Source organism: Colletotrichum abscissum (assembly GCF_030869225.1).
Source record: "Colletotrichum abscissum strain IMI 504890 chromosome Unknown Scaffold_13.1, whole genome shotgun sequence".
In the NCBI taxonomy this organism is placed as follows: domain Eukaryota; kingdom Fungi; phylum Ascomycota; class Sordariomycetes; order Glomerellales; family Glomerellaceae; genus Colletotrichum; species Colletotrichum abscissum.
In genome coordinates, this window is record NW_026850021.1 from 616777 (window position 1) to 631031 (window position 14255).

Below are 14255 nucleotides of genomic sequence, written 5' to 3' on the forward strand. Positions count from 1 at the left end.
TCTCACCAGTTGCAACATGATGAGGGTAGGTCCCGCTCAGGATTCTCGAAATGGTAACGTGCTCATGACTCCTAGGTCTTCTCATCACTGTCAGCTCTGCCATGGGTCGCTATATTCGCACAGCCATGCCTTGCCACGGTAGCCGACATCCCTGGTGTGTTTGGGTCAGTGCCACTTGTATCCGCGTCTCCCGTGGGTGATATCTCATCATACCTCAAGAGCCGGCCAAGTGACTTCGTTCATCCCGGTATCTGGCATACGCACGAGGATCTAGAGCGCATCCGCAATGGGATACTCGAAGACAAAGATCCTTGGGCGTCAACCTATGCGGTTTTCAGCAAGGACAGCTACAGCTTGTCAACCTATGAGATGAAGGGACCAAAGCCGGTCATCTCACGTGGCAGCGTCAGCAACTACACGTCCTTCGCCTCCGACGCCCGAGCCGCATGGCAGAATGCCCTGATGTGGTACATCACCAAAGATGACGCCCATTGGAACCGCAGCACGACCATTTTGGATAGCTGGGGGTCTACGTTAGTCGACATTATCGGCACGGACCGGTCCCTCCTCATTGGCTTGGATGGCGATCTCTTCGTAAATGCCGCGGAGATCATGCGCTGGGAGGGGAACTGGACTGAGTCTGGAGCACGCTGGCAAGGCGGATCTGGCTTCAGCATCCAGCTCTACTGGCTATTCTCACGCCAGTCTATCCCGATTGGTCAGGCAAACTACGGAATGGCTAGTATTAAGGCGCTCTTGAGCTTTGCTGTCTATCTCGACGATGTTACTCTCTACAATTATGCCATCAATGAGTATTTGAACAACCCCTGTGCGGGGCTCTACTCCTTCTTCGACCCCGAGACGGGCCAAAGCTCGGAGTCCGGCCGCGACCAGAGTAAGTCACCCTCAATTCTTCGACGAAAAAGATGACTGCTGATCGTCAAAGGCCATGCAATGTCCGGCTTAGGCTGGATCGCTCAGGCTGCGCGGGTAGCCCAGAGTCAAGGTTCCGACCTCTACAGTCAAGGCGACAACCTGCTTCTGAAAGGTGCAGAGTATACGGCCAAGTTCAACCTGAATGAGACCGTTTCATATGATCCAAAGTGGTATAGGTGCGAAGCAGTTCTTGTCAATGGGCCTTGGGCAATCATCTCCCAGGACAAGCGAGGTGTAACGGCTACGAATCCAATGTGGGATATTCTGTACTACCAGTATGTTGTAAAAAGACAGCTCGAAGCGCCTTGGATCACAAAAGCTAAGCAAGCTGTCGGAGCTGAGAGCCGTTTGACGAGCAATGATCATCCTAGCTGGGGTGGGTTGATATGGGCTTATTGACCTATCTAGGATATGTCACATGTTGGAATATACATACTCAACGTAGCAATCAAAGCAAGACAGATACAGTATAGTCAACGTTGATGAGATCGTTGCCTTGACAAGGAAGATTCGTTCTTCAGAACCATGTATTTTGGCAAGGTTATCGTAGGCCTTGTGCGGACACGCGTCTTCCATAGAATGGAGCCAGACAGTCAAAAGTGGCAAAATGTAGAACGAAGGTAGATGAACACATCTTATGGTATATATGGGAGTGACAATAGAATATAGACAAGAATTATATGCCGTCGGAAGGACAGTATGAGCAATCGAAGAGACAATGGAATGGAAACTAATGAAGGTGGCTACCAAGGTGGCAGAAAAACGTGAGGGATGCAGATCAGTGCCAAGCCGAAGTTCCCAGAAATAGAGCAACTGGCTCCGATCCTACTCCAATCTGTAAAGAAGGGTACCAAATCCTAGCTGGTCGTAACCGCCGCTGGTTGTGCCGTAGTCGCCGCCACCTCCCTCGGCACCACCGGCTTCTTCAACCACGTGGTCGCGCATTTGCTCGGTCCAAGAAGCATTGAGCCCCTTGATGACACCGTAGTGATTGTAGAGCAGCTCCCAGATGGGTCGAAGACCGCCACGTCCAGATTCGCTGATATTCACAGCCGTGCCGTGACTGTTGGTAAAGTTGGTAAAGGGGACATCAAATCCGAGGTTGTACTTGGCGGCGTACTCCGACCTTGGTCTCGTGTTAGTATTCATCTCATGTTACTGTGGTAGACCTTACTTACCCTGCCAAAATTCTGTTGTCGAGGTACGAAAACAAGTCATCACCCTGGTTGTAAGACTGTTGCGCAAAAACGCCCAAGAAAGCAAAGTCCAGCAGAGCATGCCCTTGGTCACGACCAGCCTCTTGGCCTTGACCAAGGACCTTGCCAGACCCTTCCTCTTCATGCAATTCCCAGATAGCAATCTTGATGGCGCCATTGCCAGCACCGTTTTTAAAGTAGTTGACTGCCTCATTGTACATAGTCTTGTTGTCTGACAAGATTCCGATAGCCTGCATGGTGCACATATTGGCCAAGTCCCAGTTGGCCCAGTAATGGTCGATGGATGCGCCATTGTGGTTGACAAGGAAGTTGTGGTTCATGGGGTAGAAGACTCTCTGCAACATCTCGGTCATCGCAGACAAGCCGTCCCATCCCTTCCACTCACGCAAGATCTCGGCTGCGTTGGCGAGCTGGAAGCCATAGATACCGGAAGCCAGGAACTTGTCGGAAGAGCCATTGATGTAGACGAGCGAGTCACTCCAAGCATCAAGAATGCGAGCCGACGCGTTGGCGTGTGCCTCGTCGCCGGTGATCTTCCATACAATGGCATTGGTGTAGGCGGCGTGGGCATCGCGGTAGAGAGACGGATAGTTTTCGGGGTTACATTCGCGACCTGCGCCGCCACGGCACACCGTTTCCTTGGGATTGGGGGTGTAAGCAGAGTTTGCGCGTGTCTTGAGTTTGCTCCAGCCGATCGTCCATGGCTCCTTCTGGGCGTTGACGAGACCGGTGATGCGGTCAAAGTCTTTGGCAGTGTGAAGTAGGCCAGGGTGTTTAAAGGTTGATCGGGAAGAATTGGAGCAGAGGGCGTTTGCCTCTGGAGCCCATAAAGAAGCCCCCAAAAGGATGACGAGATGACTGGAAATGGAAGTGAACTTCATGTTGTCGATAATTGGGGCCTGAGACCAGCCCAAACTCTTTCGTGAACAAGAATCCAAAGAACTGAAGGTGCGATAGCCAAGATAATCCTAGAAACCCAAGTGATGGCTACGTAAACCGTTGGGTTATATAACCTAGCTGCTCAATCACGAATCAGAATGGACCCATTCTCAGGACTTATTTCGATATCTGATATGAATTTACTGCCCATTTCTAGCGCCCGGGACTTATCCCGACCATAGTGGCAGTATGTACTTTACTAAGGTAAAAGAACTGGAATGTGATAAAGAACACATCAAGTTTTCGTCGGCCCCTTTCCAGGTAGGGCCCGACTGATCCTTGCATGCCGAGAACGAGATTTAAGGGGTGTGTCAGCTGAGACCCAAGGTCTATTGTGTGGAGTTGAACAGAGTGCCGAGCAGCCTAGTTGCAGATCCATGTGGCTGTCAACGCCATTGACGACCGGGGTCGTACGCCGGAAGCTACCCCGGACAAAATATCCACCGTATAACAGACACCGAAAAGACAACTGCGACAGTCTACATGAACATTCAATCGAGTAGATGCGTTGTGTTAGATGACTCACTCCACCCGCTAGAACTCTCAAGAATGCATGAAAATTATACAAGATATTATAGCGCTAAGTCTAAATTTGCAGCTTTACCAGATGAAAGAGTTCATCACGATTGGAGTCTTAGTTACGGGATTTGGAAAACATTAACCCATCAAGAGCTTGTCTTGAGAACGTGGCAATGCAAAGCGTCTTAGACAGCTGGTGTTCATAAGTGTTATGAGAAAACGCGCGTGTTTAATTGAGTCTACCTGATAGTGGTATGATGAATCGAAGATAACCAAGGAAATCATGAGTAAATATCTAGTACTGGTACAAGCCAGACCCAAGAAGAGCAGAAGGTGCCAAATGAGCAGCCGCCGAGTTCAAAGTTCCAAACTTTTCCAAGACTGCCGAAAGAGTGTTGTGAGCCGGCTGGAGGCCACCGTCTACCCATCCACCAAGGAATGAAGTGCAGTCACTGTTGATCAGGACCCGCGAAGTCTGGGTCTGGTTGATTCTCTCCCAATCATAGAAGAGAGACTCAATGCTAACATCCTGGCCCGGGAATCCCAGAGAGAAGGCACCGTACGAGTAGCGGTCAAGAGGCCAGTGAATGAGGTAAATATCGTCATCAGTGACGGGCTCAAGGAGGCTGGCATACTCAGGGAAGTCAGACTCTTGCATGATTCTGTCAATCTGAGTCTTGAGTTCAGTGAGAAGCTCCTTGGGATCCGAGATAGCCGTCATCTGCAGAGAAAGGTCCTCCCAGGCGTAGGTGACGAGGACCATGCCGTAGTCGGGGTGTCCATAGTCCAGAGTGTAGGTCTGCGGCAGGTTCGTGTCCGAAAGAATGACACGAGGGAAACCAGCCCCCTGAGTTTCCCAGAACTTCTTGGTGCGGATGAACAGCTTGGATGAGGCGGTCATGTGGAGATCATTAATGGCTCTCTGAACTTCCAAAGGCATGATCGGGTCCTCAGTGGTCTCCGAGACCGGAGTAAAGGCGTAGTTCATGGCGCGGTTGCTAGTCCCGACAACGACAAGGTCGTACTCGACGTTGGTGGAAACACCTCCAGAAGTCTCTCTCACACCAACGGCAAGGCCTCCAAGAGCATCACCGCCGCCGCTGGTAACCTCGGCGACAGTCGAAAATTTGGTCTTGACACCGAGCTCAGTCGCCTTGTCCCAGATTGTCTGGGCAAGATCACGGATGCCGGCAGGCTGCAGACCGGAGTCGGTGACCTTGGCAAAGACAGCTTGGTCCGACTCGAGGCCGTTGACAACCAGGCGGAAAACGGAGTTGAAGCCCGCAGAGTAGACAGCGCCAAAGCCGCCAGAGCCGATTCCAAGAGTGCCGAAGCGCTGGAAGTCATCTTCGGTCCAGACTTCACCCCCCGGAACGTCCCACTCGTGGCCCTCGCCGAAAATGCGACGGAGTCCAGTGTAGAAGCTGTCGTCGCCGAAGGTGTCCAAGTACTTTTGCCACTCAGGAACAGCAAGGTTACGAGTGGCAGTGTCATTGGAACTGAGCCAGGTCGTAATCTGACTGCCAGCGGCTAAGGTGCTGCTGCCGCCGGTCAAGCCCTTTGAGATAAGCTGAACCCAGCCATTGTTGACCTTCTCAAAGCCGGTGGGAGCAGTGTTAGAGTCGGTCCAAGAAGTAGCCTTTTCCTGGTAGTAGACGATGGTAGGGACCTTGCCGGGGTCGGGAAAGTTCTGAATGAAAGTGTAGTTGAACTCATTGGCGTAGTAGTAAAGAAGGTCTTCCGAGGGAGGGAAGCGCATAGCGCCCATCTCCGCCACGTTGACGCCGTCAGCCGTGGGAAGGGACCGAAGTCGGCCTCCGACGCTGTCAGTCGCCTCAATCAGAGTGACATTTGCGCCGGCCTTGGCCAGGTTGAAGGCCAGAACCACATTGGTGATTCCGGCTCCGACAAGACCAATCGAGAAGTTGGAGGGTAGGCTGCCAAGAGGCTGGTTGATGTCGCCGGCTGCCTTGTTCCACTCAGAGTAGATGAGCTGAGGCGTGTCAACCCAGGCTTGAGGACGAGCCTTCTGTTCGGCAGCGCTGGATGATTGCCTCTGAGCCAGACGGGAACCAGAAGTGCTGCCAAGAGGAGAGAAAGGAGTGCGCTTGTTGGCAGAGGCCTTGGAGGCGTCCTCGCTCTTGAAGCTGAAAGAAGGGAGCATTTTGATTGTGGTACGTGAGTTGTTGAGGTGCTGAGGGCCTTGTGAATGAGAGTGTTCTGAGTGAGACTGTGAGCGTGATGTCCTTCAAAAAGATGATATCATCTGGGTGGGAGATGATCTTCTACTTATACATCGTGAGAATCATACATATAAACATCAAACTCCAGGCTTTTCTGACAAAGACGAGAATGCCGACTGGATTGCCGGCGGTTAAGCCGGCAATCGTCTGTCTCGTTTCCGGCTGGAAGAGATATCGCCAACATGCTACCTCGCCTGCGTGCAGCATGAGTTGCAATACATTCCACATCAACATACAATAGGCAAGTTTTGACCTTGCCACCTAGGTTGACCAGCCTTCTCATGAAGAAAACGTAGCATTCTCTGAATAATGTCATTTTTCTGCCCGCCGTGGCTCAATCCTGGGTCGCTCATGGTTCGAGAGAGAATTTTCGGAATTGGGTTCGCGGCGAGTCATTGCCGTAGAACTATGGAGTTGAGTCAACGTTCATTGAGGGATATATCTATCAACTTCGTAAGTCATCTCGCTTATTGGGACGTCGGATTAGCGAGTCTCCGAAGCGTAGGACGGGTCTACTTGTTTCCGGTAGTCGAATGGGAAGAAGAGCAGAGGTCAAGCAAAGGTCAAGCCATGTGATGATGGTAGGTCAGTGTTCAGTACCAAGGCATTAATAGGCTTCGATAATTAGTACATCTAAACTAGTACGAAGCATTAAGTGACTTAGAATAGAAACCAGCTGTATGACGTTTCCCGACCTGGTAAGACCCAGAGATCAAAGCAGGTTGTAAGATAACGGAAAATAGTTTCACGAATCCTAAGCTGGAACGGCCTGGTAGCTTGTCTCATTGAGCTTCAACCTCTCAGACGAATGCATTGTTTTCGCAGTCTCTGTTACAGAGATGACCGTCATCGTTTGCTACCTCGTTGGTCTGCAAGGAATGCTCAGACCAGCTTCGGGTTTGATGAGCGCAGACCACTTCCCCATTGACTAAGATGCTTCGTCAGGCCAAGGACACCTGGGGGCCGAGTTGACAATACTTGTGGGCACTTGTGGAAGACTATGAAGTTTGACCCTGACTCTTGACATGGATTGCTACATCTGATCCATTAGGCACATCCTGAACATATGCCAATCCACTAAGTAGATATCGTTCGACATATTCTCAGAAGAGAATTTTGGTCGTCTGACTGCTCGGGGGATGTTGCTTGACATATCAAATTTTGGTATCCTAATCATGCGATGGTCTGAGGGCTGAAGCTGGTGATGAAAACGATACGACTTCAAGTGACGAAAGTTTGTTTGGCCTTATGACGACGCCCGATCCCTAGGTCTTCCCCTGACCTCTTTCATCGTTCCCACAAGATTGTGCCAACTCATGATTCATAACTTGTTTCTCACTGTGAGTGAAAAGTAGAGTATCATCCCGTAGCGAGTGGGGCATACCCACGCATAGTCTAGGGGCATGGCAATTATAAGGCGGTTGCTTGTTTGCCCATACCCCCCGAGCAACGGACTTGGAGTATTGGATGAGATCCAGATTAGGGAATTACGCCGAGCTGTCAGATAACTATGTCTAGTGGGACCTATATCCGGGAGGAGCCGTTGCGGACCATCGACAAGGGCACCATGTGCGTGCGAAAATAATAACGAGTGGAAGAGCGGGCCCGCCCTCCATCAGTTCCCGACACGCGCGCGGGGTGTTTTAACTATCGCAAGACATCGTGGCAGCGGTTATTGATATTTAGGCTTGAAAGACGGTCAGTAATCGGGAAAATCAAGACCATCTGTGTCATACTCCTGCATCTTGCAGGCATCTCGGATTCAAGCCGGAGAGCACCCAATGGCCTCCACACTTGAGTTATTAATCGTCAACTTGAATCCCATGCGCTTTCCCCATGTTAACTTCCAAGCCCCTGGTGAACATCCTGCTCTTTGATTCTTGTACCAGCGTCAACGGACTTCAGATGGTTGTAGTTTACATAGAAAGTGAGGAATGCAAGGTTGGGTTATCGTCGCGTATGTGCACGTGAACCTTCGACTGTGGGCAAATGAATGGGCCTGATTCCAGGCCGTTTTAGATTTGATACGACTCATGTTGAGATGACAGCCTCTGAACACCCACCTATCGCGGTTGTCCAGATAGAGTAACCCGAGCAAATGCAGAGGTCGGATATCGGGCCATCAATATCTCTAGAGATCAAGACTCTGACAAAAAGGACGAAGACCGGAAAAGGAGCCGTAAAGGTTATCCTGAGGAGCCTGAGAAGTCATCCTATAGCTCATTTCAAGAGACAAGTATTGTAAGTGAATAGAAAATGCTTTTCGAAATGAGATTTTTTATTACAAAGCTGTCTTCTTTCTTCAATCATATGGACACGTGGTATTCACTGCAAAAATTTCACGAAAGAGTCGCCAGACATGATTTAATTGGATGGCTGAATGATATTTAACAGATTTATGTGGGATAGGTTTGGTGACATTGGAAGGATTTACGGGCTTGTATAGTCCACAGCACAATCCGCAGTAACCATGACCATGGCAGCCACCTCGTGGCCGCTCTGAAGTTCACTAAAAAATCTATGGAGCCATCTATGAGCTACCTATTCTAGACCTAAGAGGCAAAAGCCTGCTTTCCTGTTAAGACCGTCTTCAAGATGCCCTTGTCGGCCAAGTCATTGACCAAGTTGAAGAGAACAAAGTCGCAGCCGCGCTTAGCCACGAGATTCACAGTGACAGGCATGAACTCTTCCTGGAAAGTCACATTGCTGAAGTAGGAGACTTGGCCAATGGGAACAGTGTAATCGGCATCGCCAAAGTAAGACGCCACAGTCGACCCAGCTTGAGATGTTGTAGGGTTCACAGGGGCTGTGGAACCAGGGTCGCTGTTGAGGTCCTGGGATCGGAACGTAGGAATGCCGCCAGTTCCGACATCATAAACAAAAATTGCCTCAGAACAGGATGTGTCCGTGGAGAACAGGGTCTTGTCGTGCCACAGGGCCGCATCGCGGGTCCGGTTCGCCATTGCCGCCTTGTAGACGTTGTCGTCAATGGTCAGGGAGTGGAATGCCCCGCGATACGGTTGGTCAAGGGGCGGAAAAGCCGGAGCATACTTTGCCAGGAGGGGCTGGGCAGTCTCCGTGATCAAGTCGTGTGTCCACAGAACAAGCAAGTCTCCGAGGATTTGCGAGATGGGTCGTCCGGTCACATTCTCGATCGTCTCAGTAAGGTTGACCTGCTCCACAGTGGCGCCAAGAGATGCCGACGCGTCGCTTAGGAACTTTTGAAGAATTGTCTCAGCGGCGGGGTTCTGCAGCGGGAGATGGTCGACCGGGTACAGAATTCGCTTAGGGAACGTACGCTCGTCGGGAACTGAGAGAGCAGGCAAGCCGTTCAACGACGTGTCCTGATGGAGTGAGGGGTCGTACCAAGCCTTCGCGAAGGTAGTCCACTTGACAGGGTCGCGACAGAAGACTCCGGCAGTATCGGCATTGAAGGCATTTGTGATGATGTTCTCCATTAGGATCATTCCCTGAGAAGGTCTGTTGCCATATGTGCCCGAAAATGCAGCCGGCTGTCGCACCGAAAGACCAGTATCGGTACCAATGGCAAAGTCAAGCCAGTCGTAAGCAGCGATGGAGCAACCCGCTCCAGAAGAAGAGCCTGAGCAGCTTAGGAAGGTGTCTCCGCGAGGGCTGCGGGGATAGAACGCATCATTCCAGTTCCAGGGGCTCTGAGGGGACGCGAACTGGGCAGTCTTCTGCTTGCCGACGACAACTCCGCCGAGGTCGAGAATTTTCTGGAGAGCAGGTGCCGTCTTATCTGCGACGTCGTTGACGGCAGCGTAGGATCTGCTCCCAGCGGTCGTCTGGATCCCCTCAAGATCGTAAATGTCCTTCACTGCAACACGCTGACCAGCCAAAGGTCTTGTGTCTTCCGTGCTGTAAAGCCTGGAAGGAACGGGAATCATAGGGTATCCCCAGTCAGCCTCGGACTGGGTGAATGCCTTGTATTCTCCGTTTGACTCGTACGTGCCAGTCACAAAGGTTCTGTACATATCGACGTACATGAGGAGGACCTTGCTGAGGTAGAGACTGTCTCCATCTGTGATGGCAAACAATGGACAGGGAATAAGCGTGGAGTTGCCGCAAGTGGATGGCCCATCACCAGCACCGTAGATAATGTTGGATCCGAGACCTTCCAGATAGCTGATGACCGAATCATCGAGGTCTTCGGAGCTGCTGGCACTAACAAGAACATTGCTTAGAAAGCCCTGAACGAAGACATCATCCTTTCCGAAAGAGTCATTGATGACTTGTTTCAGCTCATCTCCGGTGGTTGTGGCAGAAAGGGCGGAGATGTATGTGAGTGGTCCCTGAGAGGGGTCCAGGACACAGGAGACGGTGAATATAGGATCCGAAGTCACAGCCAGATACTGAGTGCTCTCAATGAGGAAGGACTGGTCTTGAGTGTTTGACACAAAGGTAGATTGGAAAAGAGTGCCATTTAGGGGCGTAAGCGCTTTTGCTACCTTGAAGTAGAGTGCCATGAGGCAGAACGCGAGGAGAAAAGCAGGGAGCTTCATGATTATTCTCAATGTCTTGGTTTGATGATCTGAGATCTGATGCTTGGAGGAGCGACTTTGCCATGTCTTTATAACAATACCTGACTGCTTGCTGAAGACCTCCTCATCTCAATCACTGCGGAGCTTGCTGTGGCATCTCATGATGTGCTGCCTGTGACACCTTGGAATAGTTCATAACAACAACGAAAATGCCTCACAATTATGAAAGACCCAAAGCCTGGTAATACAAAAGTTGAACAAAGACAGTGTGTGCGTGTAGCTTGAGCATAAGTTTAGTAAAGTCGCACCGAAATCACTATACCCCGCCTACCAGCCCCTGGATGAGTTGAGGGAATTACATCCATAACGGACTTCTCCGCCATGTCAGGGCTGTTCCACAACAGTCGTTGTGATACCCTGAAGTCTAGGATTCCACTGAGAGAACTTTTGGTCGTATGTTGTTTCCTTTGTGAGCTGCCGACTCGAGGCATCCTAGATGTGGTAGCTCAAGTACTACAAGGCGTGGCTACTTTGGAAGCTGACGTGTCGAAGATGAGTATCATGAGTCTCCTACACCTTTCTCAATAAGTCTGATCCAGGGCGGTATGTGCAATGATGTTGGCTGTCTTGGCCAACTCAGATGACTCGCACTGTTGTTTGGACCCTGCATGAAACACCAAGATGAATTGGGCTTCGTGCAGAACGAGCCACGTGGAGTGTCCCCTAGTCCCAGTAGTTAATGGTAATCATTTTGATGAACCCTTGAGTTAATCTGTCAAGGTTAATTAAGTACGATGGCAAGCTCGTTCTTGGCCCATCAGTACGTAAAATGACCACGTGCATGCGAGAATTATAACGGAGTTGCGCCGAGCTGTCAAGATAACCATGTCTAGTGGAGACTTCGGGAGGGGCCGCCAGGGACCGCTGCAGGTTGGGCGGCTATCATTATGATATATCCACCTTTGACGCTTACGTGAGAAGTTGTAAGAACGCCTTGAACTTTATTGGATAGCGGAAGCTTTTCGATCTCATCAGATTGAACTGCGCAGATGCTCTATTTCCCGGTGCCAAGAGAGGGCGAGCGGGAGACGGCATCTTGCCGGGTGTCACCTACTCAAATACACTTTCTTGCCCGGCCGCGATTACGTGCTCCGTCAAGCGATTCTTGCACGAGGCTGGAGAACGACTACAAATGGTACAACTGATAGAGTTTATTCAGGCGGAGAGCGCGCCAACAAAAAGTCCTTGTATAGAAATTTGCCTTGCCTAAGGTTAGTTGTCCTTGGTGAGAAACTGGTCTCGGTGAGTGTGTTCGGTGAAGTTTGACCGGAGTGGGGCCGGATCGGCTCAAGACGGCCGGACAGTGCGTTGATACGGACCCGATGTATGTTGCCTGGTCGGAGCATTGCTTCTTCGATGAGCCGCATTTGAGTAGTCCATCCTCCTTGATTTGCAGAAACCCGGGGATTATCTAAGGAATTTCAACGGACTCAGACTGGACTAGCCACATCACTTCATGTACTAATCGCGTCAATACTTCATCGCTAGATGCTTAGCAATCAGGCATCCGTTCTCGGAGGTCCTTTATAACGTTATCACCAAGCGATATCAACACAAGGGCGACCCATTGACTAATCCATCTCTTGACGGCTATGTCGCTGCGACTTGAATCATTCGCAGCTATCACGAATCAACTGAAACGACTGACTTCCTGGGTGCATGAACTCGTCCGCTGCATTGTGGCCCATACTGAGAGGCGCAATACGTCAGAAGTCTTCACTATAACTTGTGAGAATATATCAAACGAAATGCTACACCGAGATAAAGAACGGACGGCGACGAACTAAAACCACCTCCCTCGGCAATACGCTACATTAGCTGGAATAAATCATAATGGCACAAAGCAATTTTCCACTGGGGGCCGGTTCCCTATGACAAATGAGCATTTTCGTCGGCCATGAGTTGCGCCGTCTTTAGTCACTTATCCCACCGGTTCACCGCTAAATATTTTCCGCCTTTACCTTGTACCGCCCGATCTGCACTCTGGGCCCAGGGCCGCAGGCGAGACAATCAAGTCTAGAGGCAAGACTACAAATAAAAAATGTTAGGATCGAAGAAGACAACTACAAATAAATAGCACATCATTCAAGATCTCAAGATGACGAGACGGAGAGCATCGAAATCAAACCAGGTAATCAACATAGCACCCAAAACTGTTTTTATCACTGGCGCAAACGGCTACATTGGCAATGCCGTAGCCCGCTGCTTTGTGGCCGCTGGATGGACCACCTACGGTCTTGTCAGGTCTCTTTCGGCGGCAACAAGTCTAGCTCAAGAGGAGATCGTTCCTATCATCGGAGCCATTGATGACCTCGACGCGCACGCCAACATCCAAAGCCATCTTCCAGCAAAGCTCGATGCTATTGTCTCAACCACGGAGAACATGATGGACTACATCCCGCACTATCAGAACACCATCAAGTTGCTCCGTACCCTCGGAGCCGCAAGTTTGTTGGCCGGCACAAAGTCAATTGTCATCTTCACTTCTGGATGCAAGGACTACGGCATCGGTCCGCACTTCGACGGAGCCCCGGACCTGGCCCCACACACGGAGGAGTCACCCATCGGGACAGTTCCCATGCTCACCAACCGAGCCACGTACGCACAGAAAATCGTTGAACACAGCGACGTTTTCACTCCGGTTCTCGTTCGACCTACAAACGTCTACGGACGTGCCTCTAGCTACTACCAAGCCTTCTTCAATGTCGCTTCCAAGGCCGCCGCCGAGGGGAAGCCGCTCATCTTGACCGCTCCGCCCACCACAATCCTGCATGCTCTCCATGTCGACGACTGCGGAGACGCCTACGTTGCCATCGCCTCTCACTCAAACGTAGCCGAGATTGACGGCCAAGCGTTCAACATCTCGGCCCAGAGCTACGAGACGCTTGACAAGGTTGCGCAAGCACTGGTTAAGGAGTACCAAATCAAGATTGGACTTAGATACATTGACGAGGCGGATGCGAAAGAAGGGGAGACGTGGCCGCCGGGCATCATCAACTTTCCCCAGTGGACAGACTCCACAAAGTTGACTAAGCTGACTGGGTGGAAGCATCGTCGTCCCTTGTTCACCGAGTCTATCCACGACTATCGCCTAGCATACGAGGCTACCAAGGCGGCCGGGCACGAGAATATCAAGAAGGTTGATGGCCTGTTAGAGGCTTGGACTAAGACCAAGACAAGACTGAACTTGAATCCAGGGAAGATGGGCTAAGGAGGGAATGCGAACTCAAGAATAACCTTACATCGTCTTGTCAGGCCGCAAAGATAAATGTTCACTTTTTGGGCTAAGTTCATAGTCGCGAGTTGATGAATCTCAACCTCCGTCAGAGCAATTAGACATCTGAATTAAAACCTCTTATTCGACTTTCTCATAGTCCTGTCCCAAACTTGGAGAAAGTTCTGTAAGGCGTGAATCTCAATCAGTCAACACGTACCTCGTATTGTTGAATAGGAATATGAGGTGCTATCGTAGTAGAGAACGTTGGAACTATGTGCGAAGGAGCTTACACGGTGAATCTGTTAGCTATTTGATGATCACGGTTTGTACGACCCCCGGCTCACGATGACTTCCAGATTCACTCAATCAGTGCCCAGGGCCCGCTATTACCAAGTATAAATCAATATTCTCACCAAGTCCTCTCGCCATGTGTGAGTGAAAGATCATTGAAGTCATTTCAAAAATTGTAATAACTCCGAATCAACCTCCATCAGTAACGGTATGTCGTTGACTTATGGGTGTAGCTTGTTGCCACTGGAACTTGTATGTTTAATAGTCTCCGCTCGCAAGTCCATTCTCTGGGCTAAAGTGATAAAGCAGTCTAAAATAATCCAAACAAATG

The 14255-nt window shown here is 50.5% G+C and overlaps 5 protein-coding genes across 5 annotated transcripts; 2 read left to right on the plus strand and 3 right to left on the minus strand.

Annotated features, from left to right (window-relative positions):
- Window positions 1-16: 16 nt before the first annotated feature.
- On the plus strand, window positions 17-1288 carry CABS01_06364 (uncharacterized protein; the record flags this gene model as incomplete). Its single annotated transcript, XM_060539730.1, has 4 exons — window positions 17-25; window positions 76-895; window positions 968-1112; window positions 1231-1288. 4 exons carry the CDS (start codon window positions 17-19, stop codon window positions 1286-1288), a joined length of 1032 nt encoding a protein of 343 aa, XP_060404267.1.
- A 473-nt stretch (window positions 1289-1761) lies between these two features.
- CABS01_06365 (uncharacterized protein) lies at window positions 1762-3034 on the minus strand (the record flags this gene model as incomplete). Its single annotated transcript, XM_060539731.1, has 2 exons — window positions 1762-2062; window positions 2115-3034. The coding sequence occupies 2 exons, from the start codon at window positions 3032-3034 to the stop codon at window positions 1762-1764; spliced, it is 1221 nt and encodes a 406-aa protein (XP_060404268.1).
- Window positions 3035-3906: 872 nt separating this feature from the next.
- Window positions 3907-5775, minus strand: CABS01_06366 (uncharacterized protein; the record flags this gene model as incomplete). The annotated part of the gene is made up of 1 exon (XM_060539732.1): window positions 3907-5775. One exon carries the CDS (start codon window positions 5773-5775, stop codon window positions 3907-3909), a length of 1869 nt encoding a protein of 622 aa, XP_060404269.1.
- A 2631-nt stretch (window positions 5776-8406) lies between these two features.
- CABS01_06367 (amidase) lies at window positions 8407-10377 on the minus strand (the record flags this gene model as incomplete). Its single annotated transcript, XM_060539733.1, has 1 exon — window positions 8407-10377. The coding sequence occupies one exon, from the start codon at window positions 10375-10377 to the stop codon at window positions 8407-8409; it is 1971 nt and encodes a 656-aa protein (XP_060404270.1).
- A 2137-nt stretch (window positions 10378-12514) lies between these two features.
- Window positions 12515-13627, plus strand: CABS01_06368 (NAD dependent epimerase/dehydratase; the record flags this gene model as incomplete). The annotated part of the gene is made up of 1 exon (XM_060539734.1): window positions 12515-13627. The coding sequence occupies one exon, from the start codon at window positions 12515-12517 to the stop codon at window positions 13625-13627; it is 1113 nt and encodes a 370-aa protein (XP_060404271.1).
- Window positions 13628-14255: the final 628 nt, after the last annotated feature.